Consider the following 26,907-nt stretch of genomic DNA (forward strand, 5'->3'; position numbering starts at 1 on the left):
ATCACTTCGAACCGGAAACACAACGACGAAACATGGACTGACGTCACATTACCCCTCCATGGAGGAAGAAGTTCAAAGTCGCACCCTCAGCTGGTAAGGTCTTGGTGACGGTCTTCAGGGACTCCGAGAAGTTATTCTGTTTGATGTCCTTCCTGATGGTGCAACGATAAACCCTGAAGTGTATTGTGCTACCGCCAGAAAACTGAAGAAACGACTTAGCGAATTAGTTACCACAAAAATACGAATGAACTTCTCCTTCTCCATTACAACGCAAGGCCTTATCCAAGTCTCCGCATCCGAGAGAAACTCACAAAACTTTATTGGACTGTCGATCATCCACCCAACAGCGCGGTTCTCTCACCTTCCGAGGTCCAACTGTTTATCTGTTTGGCCCAATGAAGGATGCACTCTGCGGGAAGCAGTACGTGCGTGATGGGGAGGTTATTGATTTATTGATGCAGTAAGACATTAGCTCCGAAGTCGACCGGTAGAGTGGTACCAGATGGGTATACAGACCCCCCCGGTAACTCGAGAAACAGGATTTCGTAGCCTAATGAGTGAGCAAACTAACATGCCTCAAAACTGTTGCATTACTTATTCAACGACACTAGTATATGTGCTCCTAATGGAACTGTAACGGGTTATTATTGCACAAACCATCACAATATGGACACAACACGACCGCCATATGAACACTAGCTAATCTGAGGAACATTGGGTTTGGGTGCGGGACATACACTCATGCTCATAAATTAAGGATAATGCTGATACTTGGTGGAACAACGCTCTGGTGAGCGGTTTGCGGGTTTAAATCATCTCGGGGTTTGACCAGGCGGCGCTTTGATCTGCAGTCGTCTCACGGTGGGCCTGGCAGCAGTCCACATACACAGAGGTTTTTTGGTGCATGTCAGAGTCTAGTGCAGCGAGTAAGTGTGCAGACGTTTTCAGACCTGCTAATGCTGACTGTGTGCTGAAAATGGCTCAAAGAACACATATTGATGACGTTATGAGGGGTAGAACACTAGGGCGACTGGAGACTGGTCAAACACAGCAGGTCGTACCACAGGCCCTCAGTGTGCCACAAAGTGTGATCTCAAGATTATGGCAACGATTCCAACGGACAGGAAACGTGTCCAGGCACTACAATACGGGACCAGAAGAAGAGCGATATCTCACCATCAGTGCCCGCAGATGTCCACGGAGTACTGCAAGTAGCCTTGCTCGGGACCTTACAGCAGACACTGGAACAGTTTTCTCCATACACACAGTCTACAGACGAGTGAATAGACATGGAGACCTGCAAGGTGCATTCCATTGACCCCTGGTCGCAGGAGTGCCTGTAAAGCCTGGTGTCAAGAACACAGTACATGGTCATTAGAACAGTGGTCCCAGGTTATGTTCACAGACGAGTCCAGGTATAGTCTGAACAGTGATTATCACCTGGTTTTCAACTGGCATCAACCAGGAACCAGATAACAACCCCTTAATATCCTTGAAAGGGACCTGTATGGAGGTCGTGGTGTGATGGTGTGGGGTGCTATGATTGGTGCACGTACACCCCTGCATGTCTTTGACAGCGGAACTGTAACAGGTCAGGTGTATCGGGACGTCATTTTGCACCAGTATGTGCGCCTTTTCAAGGTTGCAGTGGGTCCCACCTTCCTCCTGATGTATGATAACGCACGGCGCCACAGAGCTGGCACCGTGGAGGAGTACCTTGAAACAGAAGATATCAGGAAAATCGAGTGACTTGCCTGTTCTCCAGACCAAAACCACATCGAGCACGTCTGGGATGCTCTCGGTCGACGTATCGCTGCACCCTACGACACTTCAGGAGCTCCGACAGGCACTGGTGGCGTTTTGTAGCAGATGTGTTTCGGGACGTTTTTCTCAACTTACCACCGTGGACTTACAGATCTGTGTCGTGTGTGTTCCCTATGTGCCTATGCTATTAGCACCAGTTTTGTGTAGTGCCACGTTGTGTGGCACCACATTCTGCAGTTATCCTTAATTTATGAGCATGAGTGTACATACGTCCTGCACCAAGAATGTGCTCCGCTCTAACCACGTCGAGTGGCAGGAATTTCTAGCGGCAGAAAAGTTCGATATAGGATTTCGGGACCAACCACCCTACACTAGGGGAGAAGTTATTTAACTGTTCAGTTCGTTAATGATGAAGGAATTCTCAGCATAGATGAGATGGGAAAATATCAGCCATGTCCTTGTCGAAGCGAGTATCGCAGCTTCAGCCCCATATCGATTTAGGAACATCAAGGAAAACGACGGGATTTGGATTTGAATACAACTCTCCTGGATGTCAATATAGTGTCTTAAGATCGAGCACGATACAATGTGCACCACGACTGATGGCGTGCACAGGAGCCAAGAGGGAAGAATGAGAATACAAGACCAAAAGGGTAACGTTCGAAATAATGGCGTACGACCACCACAACATTTTAGCCATTACAATGAAGGTACAATGACTAAATTTAAAAAAAAAGTGGGACTGATTTTCAGGCTGAAAGGATGTGATAAGATTCGCTGATATTCCTATTCTCAGTGGAAGTGTGGAAGAATTATAGGACCTGTTGAATGGAACACAGAATGTGGATAGAAAATAAACCAGAGAAAGACGGAAGTAATAAAGAACAGCATAAATGAGAATTAAGGCATACGAAGTAGACAAAATGATGAATTTCACTACCTTCGAACCAAAATAGCTCATGATAGACGAAGCAAGAAGTTTATGAGAAGAATAATAGTCCAGGAAAAGAGAGTTTACGCGTCTAAAAAAATCTATTAGTATCTAACATAGGCCTTACTTGACGAATAAATTTCGACTGCTTGTGTCATCTGAAACACGATAGACCACACTACACGCCCCCAGTCATCTGCTGGTCAGTTTCTGTGTTGTTTTTCCCTCCGAACATGATTTTGCGACTGGGTGCTGCTTATTTGTTAATTTTATGGTTTACGGTCGCTGCACAACTTGGGAACCACATGGAGCCCACCATTCATTGTTGATTTTTAAATGCTGACGATCATTGTGTACAGCATGCTTAAGTAAATGAAGACATTTCTCATGCCGTCAGTATATTTGGGGTTTAGAAGCCTTATTTCCTTTTTTTTTATTTAGAGTCTGTAGAACGACACATACCGATTGTGAGCTATAGATGTTGCCCGTGAAGTATATGCATAGATTATATCACCTGCCCCTACTAAAATGTAGATAGTTGTAAAATTAATATAACTTTTATTATAAATGCGAATTTTTAAGCTATAATTTACCTTGACTTTTATTGTTATCGAATGAAACAATAAGGCTACTTTTACCGCTCACCATCTTCAGATGGATTTATTTTGTATTATATGACATGTGTGTGTGTGTGTGTGTGTGTGTGTGTGTGTGTGTGTGTGTGTGTGTGTTGTGTTACTTTATGGGTAACCTGTAAAACTTTGTCTAGTAGGGAATACTGTTTCAGAACATGGCTCTGTGGAAGTCACTGACCAAAAACGTGCATATACAATTACGCAAAAAAAAGAAAGACTATAAACAGAATACCTCCAGTCGTCACATGCTGCTTCTCTCTCGTAATACTTGTAAACTGTCACACTTTATAAACAATAATCGTATCTAGAAATTGACGTGGAAAGACATCACCTTTGTTTACAAAGTGTGACACTTCATACAAGACGTGTAACGACAGAGAAAGCAGCCTGTGACCACTGGAGGTATTGTATTTTAGTTGTTTCTTCTGTACATTTACATTTACGTTCGCGTTTTAGTCAATGACTTGCACAAAACCATGTTCTGAAATAGTGTTTACTTTCTCTACTAAACAGCGCCATAGTTCTCCTCAAAAGCCATAGCACAACACATACTTGTCGTATCAATACAAATAAATTCACTTAATGAAGGAGGCTTAAACCTTTTAAAAGTGTTGTGAAAATAAATTAAACAGCGACCGGGAACAGTTCTATTGGACATCTTTTATATTAATAAGAAGGATGAGAAGATGAGTGTTTATCGACCCGTCAACAAAGAAGTCATTAGAGACGGAGCACAAGCTCTGATTACGGAAGGATGAAGAAGAAAATCGGTTGTGCCATTTCGAAGGAACCATCCCAGCATTTGTCTTAAGCGATTTAGGGAAATCATGGAAAACCTAAATCAGGACGGCCGGATGCTGGTTTGAATTCTAGTCTTCCTGAATGCGAGTCCAGTGCTGCCCCACTCGCTTTATGTTAATATGGGAACAGTTATAAACATTCGTTTTCCTCGTATTTATGATACTGATCAAAAAAGTCTAGTAGTCTGAAACAGCGGCCTTACTTTCAGGAATCAATTTCTGAAATATATTGTATGGAAATGAGTCACTGACTGTGGGAAAACCCTCAAAGAGAGAATCGAAGCATCTGAGATGTGATACAAGACAAGGATCTTCAAAATTTGATGGACTGATTAAACATGAAACAAGGAGTTACTCTGTAGAATCGCCAAGGATAGGAGCATGAAGAAAACGTTGACAACAAGAAGGTTCCAGATGGTAGGACATGTTAAGACAACAGGGTATAATTTCACTGGTATTTGAGGTAGAGGTAAAAACTATAGGATAAGTCTTAATTTGGAATATATACAACAATTAATTTAAGGGGTGGGGTACATGTGCTACTCTGATGAAGAATTAGGCGTAGGTGAGGCATTCGTTGCAGGCAGCATCAAACCAGTCACAAGACTGATGCAAGAAAAGAAATTTACTAACAAAGGGAGGTGGCGACCTAGTTTCTTATGTTCCAATAGGTGCAGCACACATGCTTTCTGAATTTAAAACATCTTCGAAAATTAAGTGCAATAAGATTGCGAGGAACATACGAACCGGTGTTGTTAACTGATAACGCGGAGAGAGAGAGGATTTGTGTGATGGAATCGCAGCGGTGCCCTCAGTGATTTTGACTAGTTGATTGCCCCAGTCTGTATCTGCCTCTGCCTTGCCTAAGCTGTGTTATTTATTTGTCACAAACCTATTTTGTATGATTATCTGAGTATATCCTAAGGTGGCAAAATGTACATTCGTTGCGATGTAGGTCAATGCGTACAGATTGTTCAAAATAAAAATTAATACCATATTTTGAGACGCGGTAATATGGACGAAAACGAGAGAAAAATGTATGGTAAACATGGGCTATAAAATGGATACCTCAAGACCTATGAGCACTTGTTCATCTCCACTGTAAGCTCTTTGCTACTACGAACGACCTACAAAATGCATTAAACAAATGAGGACACATTTCTGTAACACTGCCCATCGGTACAGCATGAAATAAATTCGGTTAGTGTTGTTGCTGTAAACAATAATGGCAATGGTAGCATGTACACTAGTTCCAATGAAAGCAGTAATCCGCCTGTGTGGGTTAGTGGTCAGGGTTTCAGAACGCCATAATAGAAGCCCAGGTTCGATTCCTGGCCGGGTTGCAAATTTTCTCCTCTCGAGTACTGGGAGTTGGGTTGTGTTAATGATTACTTCATCGACACGCAGTGAGCCCAAGCGGCGTCATATAAAAGACCGTGGACCAGATGACTGGTCTACCCACGCAAACTTCAGTTCGTAGAACCAGTCTGTGTTTTTACAAATTTGTGAATGACTTTTACATTATAGTCTCATATTTTCACTTACTATCAAAATGGAAGCCTGTTCACAGGAAATGAAAGACGAGACCTTCTGTTATGATTAACTGTGAATACAATTTACGGTAAAAACAACAACAAATGTTTATTGCGTGTTGTTTTATGGTCAGTAACATGGGAATGTGTCCTCATGTGTTTACTGTAATCTGTACATCGTTAGTAAAAGTAAACACCTAGCAGTAGAAGAGAGATGTTTCACAGTATTGAAGATGAACATGTGCTCATAGCTCGTAAGGTAAGCGTTTTAGATCCCATGTTGACTGGAATTTTTTCATGTTTCGATCCATGCTATCAAGTCCAAAACATGAATACTTTTTCTTATCATCCTGTATTCATCACTAAGTTCTCTAATTTTAAGACCACATTTTGCCGGCCGCGGTGGTCGATTGGTTCTAGGCGCTTCAGTCCAGAACCACACGACTGCTACGGTCACAGGTTCGAATCTTGCCTTGGGTATGGATGTGTGTGATGTCCTCAGGTTAGTTATGTTTAAGTAGTTCTAAGTTCTAGAGGACTGATGACCTCAGATGTTAAGTCCCATAGTGCTCAGAGCCATTTGAACCATTTGTTGAAGACCAAATTTTGTAGTCATCCGCTATTAGAAATGGTAATTAGTGATGTATTCTGTTCAAGTACAGACAAAGGCGGAAGTAGGTTACTGCTGCTACAATGGTAGGTTGTCAAGATTTAAGTGAGTTCGAACGTGGTGTTACAGTCGGCGCATGAGCGATGGAACACAGTGTCGCAGCGGCCCCTTAACAGTTAGAGGGCCCGCACAACAGACAAGCAAGGCGGGCTGCCGACATAACTTCAAGAGCTCAGATCAAAACATCGTAAGTGGATGTAAACATCAAAAGACTTCCCGTATAAACACGGCACTACTTCGTGAAAAGCCATGTGACAGAGATTCACCAGTTGAAACTAATGTGACTATGTGTAGCACTCCGCCAAACTGGTAATATAAGCACGGTACACCAACCGTATGTACCTACAGCTAGGACGTCTCCGGCTAATACCGACGCCGACTCTAACCTAGTAGACACTCACCACAGACTTCAGTAGAATGTAGTATCTTGTTGGGCGTAAGGCCACTTCGTAAACGTAGTATTTTGGTAATTATTTCTTTTCATTGCCTTGTACTCCTATCTGGCTTTTGCAACCACAAGAATTTTTGTGTTTTCTTGTTGTTCTTACGTTTGGAAATTAAAGCACGCCAAGAATGCGTTTTAGTTAAAAAATTATATTCAAACTTGATCGCTAGTTCTTTTCGCCAACCGCAGGACACTACACACAGCATCTCTGAAGTAGCAAAGAAGTGGGGATTTTCACGTACGACCATTTCACGAGTGTACCGCGAATATCAGGAATCCGGTAAAACATCAAATCTCCGACATCGCTGCGGCCGGAAAAAGCTGCTGTAAGAACGGGACCAACGACGACTGAAGAAAATCGTTCAAGGTGACGGAGGTGCAAGTCTTCCGCAAATTACGCAGATTTCAATGCCATCAACAAGTGTCAGCGGGCGAAGCATTCAATGAAACATCATCGGTATGGGCTTTCGGAACCGAAGGCCCATCCACGTACCCTTGATGACTGCACGACACAAAGCTTTACGCCTCGCGTGGGCCCCTCAACACCTACGTTGGACTGTTGATGACTGGAAATATATTGCCTCGTCGGACGAGTCTCGTTTCAAATTGTATCGAGCGGATGGACGTGTACGGGTATGGAAACAACCTCATGAATCCATAAACCCCGCATGTCAGTAGGGGACTGTTCAAGTTGGCAAAGACTCTATAATGGTGTGGGGCATGTGCAGTTGGAATGATATTAGACCCCTGATACGTCTAGATACGACTGACATGTAAGTAAGCACCCTTTCTGATCACCTGCAAAAATTCATTTCCGTTGCGCATTCCAGTGGACGTAGGCAGTTCCAGCAGGCCAACACCCACACGTCCAAAATTGCAACAGACTGGCTCCAGGAACACTCTTCTGAGTTTAAACACTTCCGTTAGCCACCAAACTCCGCAGGCAACATCTCCACCCACTCGTACTTTTACGGATTTATGGACAGCCTTAAAGGATTCATGGTGTCGGTTCGCTCTAGCACTACCTCGCACATTAGTCAAGTCCATGCCACGTCGTACTGCTCTTCTTCGTGCTTGCGGAGGCCCTACACGGTATTAGGCAGGTGTACCAGTTTCTTTGACCCTTCAGTGTATGAAAGCTGATGTTCGTTACGTGAACGTACTTTTCTCGAATGAAAGTCGAATGTGGCATTTGGTACTTTGGCCTAAGACATTCGGCAATGCTGGAAGCGTACTGTATAATGGCGTCCTGTAATTGTGCTGGTTGGTCGCATCAACAGCCGAGGCGAATGTCCTCTGCCCTCTACTGTCGTGCGAATAATTCATCTGCCGTTCTATGCTGATGGGACGGTTCCACATTCTATGGGCTGCTGCCTGCGCACGTCTTCCCCAGACGTATCACTGTGCACACATTATGAGACGTACAGACGGCCGTTTCGCTGCATGACAAACCACGTTCACGGTCGAGGAATATTCAGCCTGCTGAAGCGCCGTGACTCGGTAACATTGCCGCCTTATCCGACGGCGAGAAGTGGAGTCCTCTCACGCAACAGTCAACATTGACAAACGATAGCTAACGATAGCAAGTGCCAGCCGCAGATACTTCACAAAGGAATACTTTATGGCACCCATGAAGCTTTACATTAGTAGAAATAGACAACAACACCATGTTAACATTGCGCTGCCAATTTTTGAAACTAATCGTGGTTTCGCGCAGTGACACTGCAGGGAAATCCAAATTTTGTGTACTAGCCTACGGAAGATAACTATCACATTGTAATGAAATATATGCTTCAAATGTTCAGTGAAAAAACCATTTTCAACGGTATTAGATGTAGTCAGTTCCTTCATAAGATTTGCACCTTGAACCACAAGAATTTACATTCCCCCCCCCCCCCAAACACAAACACACACGCACACACACACACACACACACACACACACACACACACACACACACACACACACATAAAAACACACACAAAATGAGTTCCTCTGATACCAGATATAGTACTTGTTTAGGACACGGTACAACTTTTCGTTTTTTGTAAACTGTTTGTTTTGCACCTTTCTGTTAAAACCTCGACATGTGAAGCAATGTTGAAACTATCTTTGAGGTATCCTTGCATGTGAAGCCAAGTACAATGTTTCTTGTCCTATCATGCGAAGCCAGATATAACGCGGTGCTACTTCATTAAACTGTTTATCCAGACCTAATGTTAATTTTTATATATTTTCGTATGAGGCTGTCTGATTGCTATAAAATGTTACTGAAAGAGTCTGCTTAAACTATGTCCTGGAAGAACTGAAGCCTATTAAATAATTTCTCTTTCGTCAATGGGCGACAATTAATTATCTCTGGCCAATTCTTCATTTAATTCCAAAATAGGAATGCCAATTATTGTTATTATTAATATGAGAGCGTATTTTATTATGCTTTCTAGCTGGGTAAGTATCACGTTCTTTGCAATGCGTGCACAATCGCATTGCTGATGGTCAGCAGTAAGATATTTATCCGTTACTAGCTGTTACAAGTACAGTGTACTCTCCGCCACGCACCATACGATGGCTTGCTGAGTATCAATGTAGATGTAGATGTACCCGCTGCTCGGCTCGCATATCAGTAGTTTTGTTATCATGAATAATGGTCGGTAAGCAAGCTAGTAATTTTACAATATGTCCGTGTATAGAAGTGGTGTAGAAAAGTATGCGTAATAATGTGTGGAACACCGGTATGTAGGTACGTAATAATTGGGTCTCTATTATTTTGCTGTACATCGAATCTGAAAGCATGCATTACATTTTCTAATTATATTTAAAAAATACATTGATTCATTACATTCGTGCAGAAGTACAGTTTTAAGCCCTGCTCTGGCTCACCTAGTACTGGTTGTGAGATTTTGCCACTAGAGAAACACATACCAACCGTTTGTCCCTTCCATTTTAATGCATTGCGGGGCCTACATTTTTTATCTATCTCCCTACGATCAACATACACCCTCACCGAAAGCTTGCCATGTTCCACATGTAAAGGTACGACTCCTGTTTGTCGTACAACCTTTAATAGACGCTGTCTTTGTGAGCCATAAAACGTCTTGGAAGCTGTAAGAGACGCGTGAAGCACAACATCTCAAATGCCACGGGCTTGTGACTCTTCTAATATCTCTGTAGCTCTGAAGGCAGCCGGACGTTCTGCACTCAAGTTCTAGAGGACATGAGATTGCTCTGAGGTTTCTAGAATTGTTGGATTCGAGTACCTTTCGTAGCTGAGCTCTCTTAGAACTATGCACTAAATCAGATTTACCGTTGCCAGACGTATCACCGTCCGATTTTATTGTTGTATCTCCACCAAAACTCTCCAGTGATGTCAGGTTGTGTAGCAACTAACTATCATAAACCATAAAGAGTGACATTGGATCATTGGATTTGCGCTCTCACGGAATAATCTACCGACACAAAGATTCGCCGACCATTGCGCCAGCGTCGTCTATATGTCACTCACGTATACCAGATTTATAAAAGTTAGTAACACTCCCGTGAACCATAGACATTACCGTTGGTCAGGAGGCTTGCGCGCCTCAGCGATACAGATAGCCGTACCGTAGGTGCAACCACAACGGAGGGGTATCTGTTGAGAGGCCAGACAAACGTCTGGTTCCTGAAGAGGGGCAGCAGCCTTTTCAGTAGTTGCAAGGGCAACAGTCTGGATGATTGACTGATCTGGCCTTGTAACAATAACCGAAACGGCCTTGCCGTGCCGGTACTGCGAACGGCTGAAAGCAAGGGGAAACTACAGCCGTAATTTTTCCCGAGGGCATGCAGCTTTACTGTATGATTACATGATGATGGCGTCCTCTTGGGTAAAATATTCCGGAGGTAAAATAGTCCCCCATTCGGATCTCCGGGCGGGGACTACTCAAGAGGATGTCGTTATCAGGAGAAAGAAAACTGGCGTTCTACGGATCGGAGCGTGGAATGTCAGATCCCTTAATCGGGCAGGTAGGTTAGAAAATTTAAAAATGGAAATGGCTATGTTAAAGTTAGATGTAGTGGGAATTAGTGAAGTTAGATGGCAGGAGGAACAAGACTTCTGGTGAGGTGAATACAGAGTTATAAATACAAAATCAAATAGGGGTAGTGCAGGAGTAGGTTTAATAACGAATGGGAAAATAGGAATGCGGGTAAGCTACTACAAACAGCATAGTGAAAGCATTATTGTATCAAAGATAGATACGAAGCCCACGCCTACCACAGTAGTACAAGTTTATATGCCAACTAGCTCCGTAGATGATGAAGAGATGAAATATATGATGAGATAAAAGAAATATGCAGATAGTGAAGAGAGACGAAAATTTTATAGTAATGGGTGACTGGAATTCGATAGTAGGGAAAGGAAGAGAAGGAAACGTTGTAGGTCAATGTGAAATGTGGCTAAGAAATGAAAGAGGAAGCCGCATGGTAGAATTTTGCACACAGCATAACTTATTCATAGGTAAAACGTGGTTCAAGAATCATGAAAGAAGGTTGTACACATGGATGAAGCCTGGAGATACTAGAAGGTTTCAGATAGATTATACAATGGTAAGACAGAGATTCAGGAACCAGGTTTTAAATTGTAAGGCATTTCCAGGGGCAGATGTGGACTGTGACCACAATCTATTGGTTATGAACTGTAGATTAAAACTGAAGAAACTGCAAAAGGATGGGAAATTGAGGAGATAGGACCTGGATAAACTGAAAGAACGAGAGGTTGCAGAGAGCTTCAGGGAGAGCATTAGGGAACGATTGACAAGAATGGGGGAAAGAAATACAGTAGAAGAACAATGTGTAGCTTCGACAGACGAAATAGTGAAGGTAGCAGAGGATCAAGTAGGTAAAAAGACGAGGGCTAATATATATCCTTGGTTAACACAAGAGATATTGAATTTAATTAATGAAAGGAGAAATGCAACAATGCAGTAAATGAAGCAGCCAAAAGGAATACAAACGTCTCAAAAATGAGATCGACAGGAAGTGCAAAATGGCTAAGCAGGGATGGCTAGAGGACAAATGTAAGGATGTAGAGGCTTATCTCACTAGGGGTAAGATAGATACTGCCTACAGGAAAATTAAAGAGACCTTTGGAGAAAAGAGAATATCAAGAGTTCAGATGGAAACCCAGTACTAAGCAAAGAAGGGAAAGCAGAAATGTCGAAGGAGTACATAGAGGGTCTTTACAAGGGCGATGTTCTTGAGGACAATATTATAGAAATGGAAGACAATGTAGATGAACGTGAAATAGGAGATGTGATACTGCGTGAAGAGTTTGACAGAGCACTGAAAGACATAAGTCGAAACAAGGCCCCCGGAGTAGACAACATCCCATTAGAACTAATGATAGCCGCAGGAGAGCCATGCCTAACAAAACTGTAACATCTATTGAGCAAGACGTACGAGACAGGCGAAATACCCTCAGACTTCAAGAAAAATATAATAATTCCAATCCCAAAGAAAGCAGGTGTTGACAGATGTGAAAATTACCGAACTATCAGTTTAATAAGCCACGGCTTCAAAATACTAACACGAATTCTTTACAGACGAATGGAAAAACTGGTAGAAGCCGACCTCGGGGAAGATCAGTTTGGATTCCGTAGAAATATTGGAACAAGTGGGGCAATACTGACCCCTACAACTTCTCTTAGAAAATAGATTAAGGACAGACAAATCTATGTTTCTAGCATTTGTAGACTTAGAGAAAGCTTTTGACAATGTTGACTGGAATACTCTCTTTCAGATTCTGAGGGTGGCAGGGGTAAAATACAGGGAGCGAAAGGCTATTTACAATTTGTACAGAAAGCAGATGGCAGTTATAAAAGTCGAGGGATATGAAAGGGAAGCAGTGGTTGGGAAGGGAGTGAGACATGGTTGTAGCCTCTCCCCGATGCTATTCAATCTGTATATTGAGCAAGCAGTAAAGGAAACGAAAGAAAAGTTCGGAGTAGGTATTAAAATCCATGGAGAAGAAATAAAAACTTTGAGGTTCGTCGATGACATTGTAATTCTGTCACAGACAGCAAAGGACTTGGAAGAGCAGTTGAACGGAATGGACAGTGTCTTGAAAGGAGGGTACAAAATGAACATCAACAAAAGCAAAACGAGGATAATGGAATGTAGTGTAATTAAGTCAGGTGACGCTGCGGGAATTAGATTAGGTAATGAGACACTTAAAGTAGTAAAGGAGTTTTGCCATTTGGGGAGCAAAATAACTGACGATGGTCGAAGTAGAGAGGATATAAAATGTAGACTGGCAATGGCAAGAAAAGCGTTTCTGAAGAAGAGAAATTTGTTAACATCGAGTATAGATTTAAGTGTCAGGAAGTCGTTTCTGAAAGTATTTGTATGGAGTGTAGCCATGTATGGAAGTGAGACGTGGACGATAAATAGTTTAGACAAGAAGAGAATACAAGCTTTCGAAATTTGGTGCTGCAGAAGAATGCTGAAGATTAAATGGGTAGATCACATAACTAATGAGGAGGTATTGAATAGAATTGGAGAGAGGAGAAATTTGTAGCACAACTTGACTAGAAGGAGGGATCGGTTGGTAGGGCATATTCTGAGGCATCAAGGTATCACCAATTTACTATTGGAGGACAGCGTGGAGGGTAAAAATCGTAGAGGGGGACCAAGGGATGGATACACTAAACAGATTCAGAAGGATGTAGGTTGCGGTAGGTACAGGGAGATGAAGAAGCTTGCACAGGATAGAGTAGCATGGACAGCTGCATCAAACCAGTCTCTGGACTGAAGACCACAACAACAACAGTAACACTCAAAAAGATACAGCGTTCTAAAGTAGCCTATGGTCTTCCTCAGGTTTGAAGCTATTTCCATACCAAATACCACCGGAATTAGTTCGCGGTAGAGTCGTGAATACTTGAATCGTATTACGTAGAACATGTCAACCAATAGCAGCGTTTTCGCAAATATGATAAAGTCCACGAGTGAAAAGTAAATAGTTTTTTTCAAAGAGTAGATATTTTTCCTTAATTTGCGTAAAATTCTTCAAATTAGTAAGTATCTTATACTATAGAGCTGTAAAGTAGCCTATCTTCTTTATCGCGGTTCCAGCTATCTCACACCACATTTCGTGGATATGGTTCAGTGGTTTAGCCGTGAAAAGGTAACAGCCAGTGTTAGTTTCGCATTTATAATATCAGTATGCAATTGTGGACTGGCATGGATTAAACACGTTAAGGATTGTATAAGCACTGTATTATAGCTGTTTCACACGGCTACGCTCGTGTATCAGTAAAATGAAATGTGTGTGTGGCTTAATTGGCCAGGAGATCCTAGTTGGGATGTTCAGGAGCTTGGTGCTTGTCTATTTACTTCACTCCACTTCGGTGACTTGCACGTCGGTGACGACAAAATGATGATGAGAACAACGCACACATCTAGACGCGAGCAGAAAAAACGCAAACCGAACGGGAACTAAACCTAGGAATCCATGATCAGATAAAGCAAGGCTAACCACCTGACAACAAGCTGTGCATGAAAATTTAACCGCAACAAGAAAGTTATAAGACAGGCATGACGCTCAGTGGCTAAAATGTGACGGGCTTGTTATTGGTATTAGTATGGAAGTATGGATTAAACACGTAGAGGATTGCAATAGCACTGTAGTCATTATGTTGTATTATGTAGAACATGTCCAACAAAGAGAATTTCCACGGATATGATTTATTTCCTAAGTCAACGAGTAAATAGCTTTTTCAAAGAGTAATTATTGTCCCATATTTCGCGTTATATTCTTCAAATCAGTAAATATATTTTACTACACCCTTTCTAAAGTAGCCTGTGTTCTTCATCAACGTTCAACCTCCCCCACTCCAGATTTTATCAAAATCGGGTAAGCGGTATAGTCGTAAAAGCGTAACAGAAAGAACTGAAGTCACATTTGTAAAGAAGTATAGATTAGCACGAAACAAAAAAAAAAAAAAAAAATGCCGAAGATGCGCGCTCTGTTACGCTTGAACATGAGCCAGCAACTAATATTATACCTCACAAGTCGTCTCAGTTATCAGGAAAGAGATTAATATACAGGTTAGTTAATCTCAGGAAGCCAATAATTGCGTGCAACAGTCTCACTAATTTATCTGTCGTAATCTTAAATCAGTATCGGATACTGTCACGTCAATATTAATCGTGGAGATACATCGAATAAGTTTGAACAAAATGGCTGATTCCGACTCCCCTCATGTAATACGACTATATCTAAATATAAAATCAGAGTGATCTTTTAACGTCTTCTTTTCTGGTAAGAATTTGTTGAACAGTTGAAATGTAGCAGCGATAGCAATACATTTGCAGCGGTACTTACTGCAACCACCGACACAATAGCTATTCTGACTAGCAGACATATAATTTCCATTGGAGACATTAGATATTGCAAACAAACTTTTAATTCTAATCACTGGAATTTCTTAGTGTTTATCTCGTAAGAATTACTCTTCTACGCATGTTTATACACTGTTCTGAGTTACATTTGAGTTGATGCTGAGGTCAGATTATTGCACCACATGACTACAAACGATGCGCCGGTGAGAACAATATTCCATTAAACAATTTCCTTTTTTACAGGGTTTCTTCTTCTCTAACTTCTACATAAAAATTGGGTTTGGTTCACGATGGTTTTGTTTATCTGTACAATAGCTTTAGCTATTTGGAAACTAGTAAACTGTGAGATGACATCGAGTTTTCTTAAGATATGGTCACCTTATAACAGTTTTGCTAGTACTGAAAATGCAATTTTCACTGCACGTAGTTACCCAAGAAATGCAACAAATAGTTCTAAGTAGTTACATAAGACCAACCTCCTTTGCATATAGGCAAAATGTTACTTCGGGTTATTTTACCTGAACAAAATCTGTTGTTGCAGAGCATATTTGACTATATTAATCCTTTACATAAAACTGAATTATTCTAATGATAGTAGCATCGGGTAGAAGCTTCCTTTTTTTCTGCTGAACTTCAGGGAGGCTACAACGTTAGTTTACCAGTTTCCTTGCGTTCCTGTTCAGTATCTAGGCACATCCTAAGTTTTTATCGTCCCTATACATTGTCACGCTTCTTCTGTTGACAGAATAGTGTTTTAGCAATTCACTTCGAACGAGGAAGTGCTGTGAGTAAGACAATGGACTTATGTTCAGAAGGGCTGGTGTTGGAATGTTAGTCTGCCCACCCAGTCTTACACTTACCGTGAATTTCCTAAATCTCGCTTAAGGCGAATACCACGATTATTTCTCTGAGAAGCACAGAACCACTTTCCTGCCTTATCCTTGTCCAGTTAGAGCTTGTGTTCTCTCTCTAACTACCAGTCTGCTAAGCCTCAATTTTCCAGCTTTCGTGTTTAATAACTGACATTATTAACGCTCTACTGGTCAGTTAGCGAAGACATTTTATACGAAATGCATTCAAGCTGCATTATGCTCACGGAGTTTTCCATACAGATTCCCTTTGTTTGATATAGCCACATCCCACCAGTGTGGCCAGTTTATTAGAGATTATTGAAAGCGCTTTCCAATCATACTGTGGCAACAGTAATAAATGTATATGCTTGAATACGTGCTAATATAAACGTGTCAATTAGTATGTCATTTTCGTTTCATTTCCACTTCATTTGCACGTCACCGATTAATTTGTGCTATACTGAATTTTGACTATTCTGGATCTGCCCTCAATTGGACATGTTCGCATTTACGTAGATGAGCTTTAATTAAGTGATACTCTATTCGCATTGCATCAGTATGTTGTTGACCATAGTTAAATATAATGAGGATTCGTATGGAATTTTGCAGTGCTATCCTGAACGATGCAGTGCCCATTACGCTATTAATAATTTCAACTGAAAAAGTTGGATTACCAAAATATTATTTAGTATTAAATAGGAAACTCTTTCCTAATGTTCTGTAATATATTTTGTGGAATCTTAGGACAGTGTTTCCTTTTCTAAATTGTTGTCATGTTCTGCCAAGCGCTTTCATAAAATTCATTTAATTTTAGAGTGGTCGACTGAGTCCATCATCACAGCCGGACAGCGATGTATATGAATCTGCCCACTGCAATAATTTCAGTATTACGTAACAAAGGCAGTTGACGATATCCCGAAAATATTAAGAAGCAAGTCTATGAAGAAGGAAATCGCGTTCATAAGAACATACATTTGAGTGAACGATTTTACCTCCCTGACCAACTAGAGTGGATAGAGCACGAGTTAATAGTTTTTGCATCCGTCAACTCGTCTACAGAAACAAATAGGGAATTCAAGCTAACTACAAAAAATTGAGAATAATAAGGGGACCACCAGGAAAGATCATTTCACATTGATACGAAGATAGGAGAGAGTTAAAGTTAAATGCTTGTGAAGAAATCATTTACAACTGTTTTTCAAATCGACATTTGTCATACCAGTGATAAAATGTGTTTTGTTGCATTACTTTGTAGTAATTAGTGCTATCAAAATGATAAGTATAACAAATAACATAGCTCCCATAGTCACTGGCATTTTTATATGAGAAATTTCACAAACATGCTGTAATACTAAGGCGTTAATTATTGAAGCAGGAAGCACTGGTTCACACTCAAGCTTTCTGCTTTAATGTAACGAAGAAGAAAATTAATACTGAAATTATTATTATCTGAGGTTTCCACAGAACGAGATTTTTCTGCAACATAACATTGGCTTAGAAATTTTAACGTAGTAGTACACAAGTATCCAGCACTATATCTTTATCAATTTCCTCCACTTATTTCGATCTTGTACATCCTCTTCTTCTACACTAAGTATTTTCTTTATCAATGTATATTTTAGTATCATGTACTCGTGGATCGCCCTCTTCTCCTTCTTCCCTCAGTTTCTCGTCCTATTATAAGCGTCAATAATCTTATTCCCTTAATTCTTCTTGCACGTACATGGCACTGCAATTACCTTCTGATTTGATCTGATTTGGTTTTGACAGGGAATCTAAAATAGCTTAGGTCTAACCCGCCACTGCCCGCACCGAAATCGAGTTTATTGTGCGGTATCGCTCCCTGTATATCTAGTAAAGCCAACCAATGCCCTTACATGATGCAAGGAGTCCCTTTAGGAGTTTTTTGTTAAACACAATTTCTTCAGGTCTAGTTGTTCCGAAGATTCTCTATCTTTTTCTCTCCAATGCCCTGCATTCGAAGATTAGGAGTGATGTAGTTTCTTCACCCACATCACAGATCCTACATTTAGGGTAGTCTTCCGTTACACCCATTGTGTGCAGGTGTTGTTTGAAATTTCCATGGTTGGTCACAAATCCAGTCATGAGTTTGATCTCTTTCCTGTTCAATCCCAGGATTACAGAGCTTGTTTCAAAGCATGACTTGGCATCATTGCCTTACCATGTTATTGTTTATGAACCTTGGTCCATTACTCTATGTGGTGTTTCCTAAGCCAGTTCTGTAGCTCTAGTTTAATCATAGCCTTGGTGATTGTCAGGACAAGTTCCGGTCCAATAAATGGAGTCGTTGCCCCCATCCTGGCCAATCTGTCGGGTTGTTCATTGCCACAGATCCCTGAGTGGCCATGGACCCACACTAGGTTTACCCTATTGCTTACCCCTAGCTCCACCAGAGCCCTGTGACATTCTGCAACAATCCTAGATTCGTTGCAGGAGCTTCCAGTGATTTCAAGGCTGTCTGCCCCAATAGATATAGATGCTACGGTCCTTGTAGCACCTACGCATATCCTCCTCCACACATGCCCTGACTGCAGTAACTTCAGCTTGGAATACCGAGGCCAGTTTTCCTAGAGAGATGGTGCCCTCCAGTCTTGGCTGAGCACTGTACACCCCTGCCCCAATGCCTTGGTCTGATTTCGACCCATAAGTGAACCAAACAATATTCCCCATACTGTGTCGAACTGTTTTTTCCCACTGCTCCCTGCTTTCAATTATTATATTGTACGGCTTGTTGAAGCAATTGGGAGTTATTATACAGTCGACTGGCATTTCCCCAGCCATTCCTATATTTACCTCACTCATTATCTTAGTGTGTGATACTGGATCTGTCAATGAGATCAAGTTTTTACCAGTTTTAAGTCTGTATCCCCCAGCTGCTACCTCCATCTTGACCCAAAGGTGTAGTCCAGCATGGTTTCCATCCCAGCGGTTGGTGTGCTGCTAATTTTGTCTGTTATGGCTAAGCATGCCAGTCTCTCCACCTTAGAAAGCTCCTTAGGTGCAACCCGCTGTTCTACCTTCTTCCACGGCACTATGGCCCCATAGGAAATCCTAGATCTGACCACTGCGGTGTATATATGCAGTGCATACCCCTGGGGCTTAGTCCCCAGTTTTGCCACTACCACTTCTAGTACTCACTAGAGAACTTTTTGCCTTGGAGCAGATACACTTAATGTGAGGGATTCACGTTAGCTTCTCATCTAAGATTACCCCTAGATATTTCACTATCCCACTCACAGCTAGAGTTTCATCGAAGAGCTCTAGATTCCAACTTGAGTGTTGAATATGTCTCTTCATAAATGGCACCACAACAGTCTTCTTGGGATTAACCCTCAGATCCTGTTTAATGCACCAATTTTGCACAATGTCCAAACCTCCTTGTCCCATATTTCTAACTGTGTCAGTATTACTATGACCAGGTCATCTGCTTATCCCTGGCAGAAGCATTGTCTAAAATTACAAGAGCCCAAAAAATATTTCAAACACACAGCTTTAATGTTAGGGACTTAATTACTGGCTGAAAGCCACTTTAATTTAAAAATAGCTGAAGGCCAATAACTTAAAACGCAAGCATAATTAGAAATTTAAAAGTCTTATCTCAAAACAGTTCTTTAGTTAGGCTGAAGTAAAGAAGTTAAATTCAAATCGGCTGAAGGCCAAACGCTTAAAACTCCAAAACACAATTTTTTCTTAATACCAAAGTCCTTAGGTAAAACAGTTCTTTAATTTAGGCTGAAAGCCTTAAGAACAAACAACTGAAACTCAAACCGGCTGAAGGCCAAAGACTTAAAAATTCAAAAAAAATTTTAAAATGCCAAAGAGCTTACGTGAAACAGTACTTTAAAGTAGGCTAGGGACTTAAGAGTAAAATAACTCTCATTTAAAACACAAAACCAGCCTAGAAACCATACAAGTACGAACAACAAGAACAAGTTAAAAAAAATAAGGTAGTACACACAAGGATGCCCAGATGTTCGAGGGTCGGCCTGTAATTCAAACACTAACGCTCACTTAGACAGGCAGCCGGGCCAACCATTCACGATCCGACGACAACCAAACCGAGCGACAGTCAGCGGATCCAGCGACAAGATAATTTCCACTTCACCCGACCAGGGCACAACAGGGAGTTCAACAGAACAACACAGAAGATATTGGCGCCCAAAACTCCACCCGAGGGTGGTTAGAATTTTATAACTTGTAAACCACGTTGTTGCTCGTGGGAATATCCCAACAGCCGACAACGAACTCCAAACGCCACAATGTGAACAGTCTTGACTTGTTGGCAGGTTAAATCAAAACTCAACTGTCGTGTCCAGGGTCGGTGCGCCATGGACGTCGTAGCAATGGGAACAGCGCCACACTCTCCGACACCACGTAGAAACCGCCAGCAGGCCCCGGCCAAACTACGCCCTGCCGAGATTCCTCACTGCTCCACGCCAGCCGACTTACACCTGAGCTAGTACGCCGAGAACATTTAAAATAACTTGTCAGTCAAAATCATACAAACTACACAAACTTTCACGAACACTTGCACGAACAACTATACAATGCTAACGGCAGAGATTGTTCAATAACAGGGACGAAACACGCATCGGTACACCCAGCCAACCCATAAGCAATCGCCAGCCAAATACACGTCATCTGGCAAGACGACCGACCGACGACCAACCAGAGTCGTCCCCACTCCAATCATGTGTGTCGGCAAACGTCGGGCGAGTCATGACGGTCCGGGTCTCACTGCTGCTGCGCTCCGACTGAACTTGCGCCGCGTGCCAACTCTAACACTGCCAGGTCCGAACCAATTCACAACACACTACGACCGGGAAGTAACAGCAGTCCAGCAAAGATCATACGGCAGGACCTATATGGATAAGTGCTGCTGCTGCCACTCACGGGCAGGCAAGGCAGCAACTCAGTGACACCAGTAATTGAAAATTAAGATGAGGTGTCAGTATGGTAAAAACAGGATGTCAAAGAGATATGGCACGAACACGAGCCACACACGGTTCACTCAATGAGGTCGTTCACCACTAGCATATAGTGGTCCCCAGGTCATGCACCTCTGCTGCCCTTACCATGGAATCGAAGGTCGTGTTACTGATGGCTTCTTCGATATCCAGGAAGATGCAGAGGGCTATTTCTTGGAAGTGAAGTGCTTTCTCCACCTTCCTGATGAGTTGTTGGAGAGCTGTCTCACATGATTTACGTAGTTGATGTGCAGGTTTGAATGTAGAGGGGCCCTAATTAGTCTCCTCTCCCCAACGTATACATTAACCAGTTTTTCCAATGTTTTGAGAATGAAGGAGGGCAGACTGATTGGTCTCATATCCTTGGCCTTGGTATGATCAATTCTCCCTGGCTTTGGAAACAAGACAATCTTCGCTGCCCTCCAAGCATTGGGAATGATTCCAACTGCTAGGCTAACACTGAATAACCTGCATAGGACTCTTATGAGATTCTCTCCTGCCTGTTGCAGGTGAGCTGGAAAGATTCCATCTTGGCCAGGTGACTTGAACGGTTGGTATGTTCCCACCGCACATTGGATTTCAGTGAAGTCCACACACTCTCTGGCTGAACACCAGTCCTCTCTTTGAGTGCCTGAGAACCATTGTCTCTCTGAGATCACATTCATGTCTGTGTTGTCTGGCAGAGGATACTGAGGAAAGTGAGTTCTGAGGAGTAGTTCTAGCGTCTCATGTGCTGTCTCTGTACATTCCCCATCATCTGTCCTCAACGTACCTCCTGAATTGATTGGTACTCTAGTGAGGATTCTGTGAAGTCTGGCTTGAGCAACCGTGCTCTTCACTTCCTCACTGAATGCCTTCCAGGATTCCTCCTTTGGTTGTCTGATTGCAGGGTTGTAGTTGACAAGGGCCTCACGCTATTTTGCCCATTGCCCTTTACATTTCGCAAGGTTAAACAATCTTTGTACCTGTTTTCTTTGCGTTTCCAAGTTATTATTCCACCAAGGCACACTCCTATTTGTGCACCTCTTGGTGGTTGAACAGTTGTCGTAATGTGAGGTCACTATGGCAGAGGTAATAGCCTCTGCTACTTGCTCAAACTCTACTGGATAACTTACCGAGGTTTTAATTTCTGATAAGCCTAAGTCGAGGTCCCTCCTATATGTCTCCCAGTCTGTTTTCCTAGGATTATTATAGGTCACCGAGCGAGGTGGCGCAGTGGTTAGACACTGGACTCGCATTCGGGAGGACTAAGGTTCAATCCCACGTCCGACCATCCTGGTTTAGGTTTTCCGTGTTTTCCCTAAATAGCTCCAGGCAAATGCCGGGATGGTTCCTTTGAAAGGGCACCGCTGACTTCCTTCCCCTTTCTTCCCCAATCCGATGATACCGATGACCTCACTGTCTGGTCTCCTTCTCTAAAGAACCCAACCCAACCAAACCCCCAACCCTCTTATAGGTCATGGTCTGTCTGATTCCCATTACAACCTTGAATTTAATGTACATGTGGTCTGGTGAGGATGACTCTAATGCCACATATTGTTTCACATAGCTGCACATCATCATGGAATCAAGGGTTATGTCAATTACTTCTTCCTTTGTGATATTCCTGAATGTAGGTTCATTGCCCCTATTCAGGACTTACAAGTTGTTAGCTAAAAGAAATTCAAGATGGTATTCACCTCTACGGTTGGGGTCCTTGCTGGCCCACACTAGGTTGTGGGCATTGGCGGCATATCCCATAAACTGTTGGTCACCTTGCCGATGGCAAGCTTCTACCAGTCTCCTCACCTCGAAAGGAGGAGGAGAGCTGTCTTTGTAAGGAAGATATGCTAAGGCTAAAACAATTTCCCTCGTGATACATTCCTCACATTGCTGCATTCTAATGGTCACTATGTCCCTGGAGCAGAAATCCATCATTTCCTACATAGGTGCATGTTCTGGAATTCCTTAGATTTCTAGGTTAAATCAGCTTATCAACAGTGCCACCAAGGCCTGATATACCCCCTTTATATAAGTAGAGTTCTTTTCTCACGGCCAGGTCCACTTCCTGTCTCCCCGGGCAGCGGCTCAGGCCAGCAGAGGCCCCTTTAATGTGCTGCACATTAATCTGCAGCACCTCCAGTCTCCGTCTTGCTGCCATCATTGCCTTTGAGGTCTTTAATAACCTTGAGGATGGCCTGCAAGAACCCTAAAAAAATTTCAGGTCTTGCATCGCCTTCAGAGACTTCTCTCCGACCTCCACCACTAGATTTCGTCCTTCTGTTACAACCTTCTAGTTGATCACTCTCCAGTCTTCTGTCGAGACTTTTGGGTTCTGGGCTCCTATTTTCTTGAACAGAAACATAGGGAGACATCCTTAAGGATCTTTAGTACCTTTGCGGTCATAAGAAGCTCCGCTGCCATCCTGACCAGCAGCTTCGCATCTTCCCAAGGGTTTATCATGGGCACCTTGTCCGTAAGCAATTCCACCGTTTGCACCTCCTCACAGATAAAAATGAGGGCACCATGATCTAGATAGACCCTCCTGAAGCTGTGTCCTGGACCAGCGTCCTCCCTCCCACCCATTCTTTTCAAAGAGGGGCATCTGTACAAGTTCCTCCAGCTGTGAGGTGATGGCTACCAGTGAATAGCCTTTCTGGATAACTGCCATCTTAAAAACCGAGACTGCAGTACTATAGACCTGTTTCCCTGTTTCTTAGTTTTTTCTGGGCTCAGTTATCCATGGAGGAGGGAGTCTTAGATTTCTCCCTTATCCTCTTGCTGCCAGTCTTCGACGTTGTGGGGGTCTGCGTATCCCCTTCAACCTGAGACAGTTTTTTCTTGGGGGTCTTAGGTTCAAGCCCCTTCACTTCCCTGCACTTGTGTTTAGGAAGCCATTCTTTCCCTGCCTGTTTTCTCTGTTCCCTGAGTATTTCTCTCCTCTGGGCCCCATACAAGGCTTTAATCTTGATCTGATCCAACTTCTTGGTTACAGTTTCCACTTCTGGCTCGGATCCAGACCCTGATTCAGTAGTACGAATGCCTTCCATCAGTCCTGGCTCCGATGTTTGGGTGTCTAAGTTTTCCCCTCAGTTTGTTTTAATTTATTTTCTTTATTCATGTCCATATTGGTCCCATGAGATTTGGGGATTTACATGGTCCACACCACAAATACCCAGCTGTCTGTAAGGCCACTTACTCAGGGAGGATACCTGGTATCCCAGAGGCTCCGTTTGTGACACACCTTCCCAAGTGCCACGCACCTCTCGGCACAGATTGCATCACACTTTGGGTTAGGAAAGGAAATTGGGTAAGGACTAGGAGTGGATAGGGAAGATGGGACGTTGTGGGACACGCCTAGTCTGATCCATCAGCTGAGGCCTTTTCGGCAGTTGGTCCTCTACCTTCAGCGTAGGCCTCAGCTTCAAGCGGATACCCAAGCCTCTCCACCCACATGGACAGTGCTTCGTCAAGGTGATGTTCCACAGAGAGAACAATTTCCTTCCACGTGTATTAAAATTGTTAATTACAGAAACTACTCATGTAACCTGTCTACACGTGAAGATAAGAAAAGAAAACGTCAGTGTATGTTAATGAGTAACCACGTGCACAAACGATAGTAAAAGTTACAAAATAATTGTGAATTCAAGAACACGGAAAACGTGCAACAAACATTGATAACTGCTAAGGAATTGTTAAGACGTATGCATAACTATAAGAAGTACATAGCTAAAACATAACTGACAAAGTAAGCATACGTTCAGTTTATCACACATTTTGCTCATCTCCGCACGATTGTACTACATACTGAGGGGACATTACATCAGAAGTCAAGGTTTTGTTACATCTGTAAACACTCGTTGTTTCTTTGTTTAGTAGTAAATCAACAAAGCTCGCATCATCAAAGCTTCCCTATATATAGTGTCAGATTTAGGTGTATCTGTTTTTTTATTGTCATGTTAATACTTCAGTGTAAATTGCACAAATGTTATGTGCGTAACTATAGTTAGCACAATAGGGAAAGTCTGCCAGTGCTTTTTTTTAGGTCTTCTTATTTTTGTCTTATCTTCCAAGAAAAACATCATGTTCCCTCAGGAATGACACTAAAAGTTGTAACAACAGTGCTACATTCGTGGCGGGGTATAATAAGGAATTGTAATGAAAGAAGCATTGATTTATCGTTACTTGTATAAATGCATAATAATGCCATTACCCTTTGTCGTTAATGGTAGTCGACAGCATTGAGGATGGCATCTAAAGCGTGTCCCAGAACTGTTGCGACAAACTTCGAGGGTTTGTAGAGGGTGTCTTGAAGAACAAGTCGAGGACAGGAACTCGTGTCCAGGAACGTCATCCAACGAGGCTACAAAGCGTCGAATTTATACAGGCCAGCGCCTGCCACTAAACAACCGCTTCGGCAGCAAATGTGACTTTGTACGCTGATGGACTATAGCCGGAACGTCTCGCAGTGTTACTCAGTGGTCGCGACCGACTGCCACGAACGGCAGTGGAGAAGATGGAGGTAGCTGTTGGGTAGAAAGACCTTGCCACTCATAAATGTGATGCTCCGTTTCCTTGGAATATGACGGTTTCAGACACAGGTTTCCATCTGCAGTTTATTTTTCTCCTGGAACCATCTAAAATCTTGAATGAATGGACATCCTGCACCTTCGTGTGTTATCTCATGCAACAGTATTTTGATGATTTTTCAACATGACAATGTTCATCTACACATGTCACATCACTCTGTTAGCTGTCTGTGTGCTGCTGAGGCAATCCTGTGGCCAACAAGGTCCCCAGATTTGTTTCCAACACAACACGTGTAGGAGCAGCCGTACCAGAGCCAGTATCTGGGATATCAAGAAGAAGTTTAAAAGTTGTGGGTCAGTTTGCCTCAGGAGATACCATCCCCACCAACATCTCATAGCTGGACGCGGAAACGCATGTTTCCGACGTATTCTGACCCGTTGGGTCCAATGATGCGCGGCCGCTGAGCCACGCCTTCAGCAGTTCCAACTACGAGCGCCCTCTGCCGCCACGATACAGGATGGCCAGCGGCGGCTACTCGGCCGAGTCTCTCTTGCAATCTTCAACAGTCTTTAGTTTTAGCTTTCGATAGTTCGGTCATGTGTTAGTAGATGAAACCTCTCACTGCATGACGCTTAGTTAGCTCCTTATAATGGATGGACTTCTTTTGTAAAGTATTTTGCAATGCTCAGAGAAAATTACAAGTAAAACTTCTGTTTACTGTAGCTACATGTTCGCTAGTGATTTCTACTCCTATCCAGCTTCCCTACGACGACAACTGCTGCACTACTCTGTAGCAAACCTCTTCTTATCGTTCACTGCATACATCCATGCCAGAACGAGTGCAATGTCACGCTGACAAGTGGCGTCACGCTACCCTATTCTTTGTAAATTTTGCTCGATTTTGTAACCAATGAAGTTACATCACATATCATCTCAGCCTGTGAGGTTTCGTTTCCTCCTCCCCTTTTGATGCTTCAGTTTTTTCTGTCAGGCAACGTTATTAAAACCATGACATAAATAGTGCTTGAAGAGATGATTCCATAATGTGTACAATGACGTGTGTGGTCTGTGTACTCAGCAAGTGGTTGTTTGGTGTTGCCCGTTTGCAGGTGCGGCCAGGAGACGCGCGTGATCCCCCGCATCCTGCAGATGCGCTCCCACTGGCTCAAGTCGCAGAAGGAGAGCGTCAGGCTCGAGGAGGCTGGACTCTCTAAAGAGGTAAACACGCCGCGGCAGCTGCTGCAGGGCTGGCAAGTGGTCACAAGGCGTGCGCCAGTCCATCTGCCAAATTATACTGCAGGCTATTCCCCGAAGGATTATTTACAGCGAGGACAATAGACTGCGGTAGGCCCCGCGTAGTTTCCACGTTGCAGATAAGGGAGCAAGTTATCTCGACATGCATAAAA

The 26,907-nt window shown here is 42.8% G+C and overlaps 1 protein-coding gene across 1 annotated transcript in view; it reads left to right on the top strand.

The window, feature by feature from the left end:
- LOC124618725 (protein-tyrosine sulfotransferase-like) overlaps nt 1-26,907 on the top strand; it is a 376,746-nt gene that overhangs the window by 287,149 nt on the left and 62,690 nt on the right. The window contains exon 4 of the mRNA XM_047145375.1: nt 26,611-26,719. Coding sequence (XP_047001331.1) covers nt 26,611-26,719 — 109 coding nt within the window. The remainder of the gene's footprint in view (nt 1-26,610; nt 26,720-26,907) is intronic.

Source organism: Schistocerca americana, chromosome 1 (genome assembly GCF_021461395.2).
Source record: "Schistocerca americana isolate TAMUIC-IGC-003095 chromosome 1, iqSchAmer2.1, whole genome shotgun sequence".
NCBI lineage: Eukaryota > Metazoa > Arthropoda > Insecta > Orthoptera > Acrididae > Schistocerca > Schistocerca americana.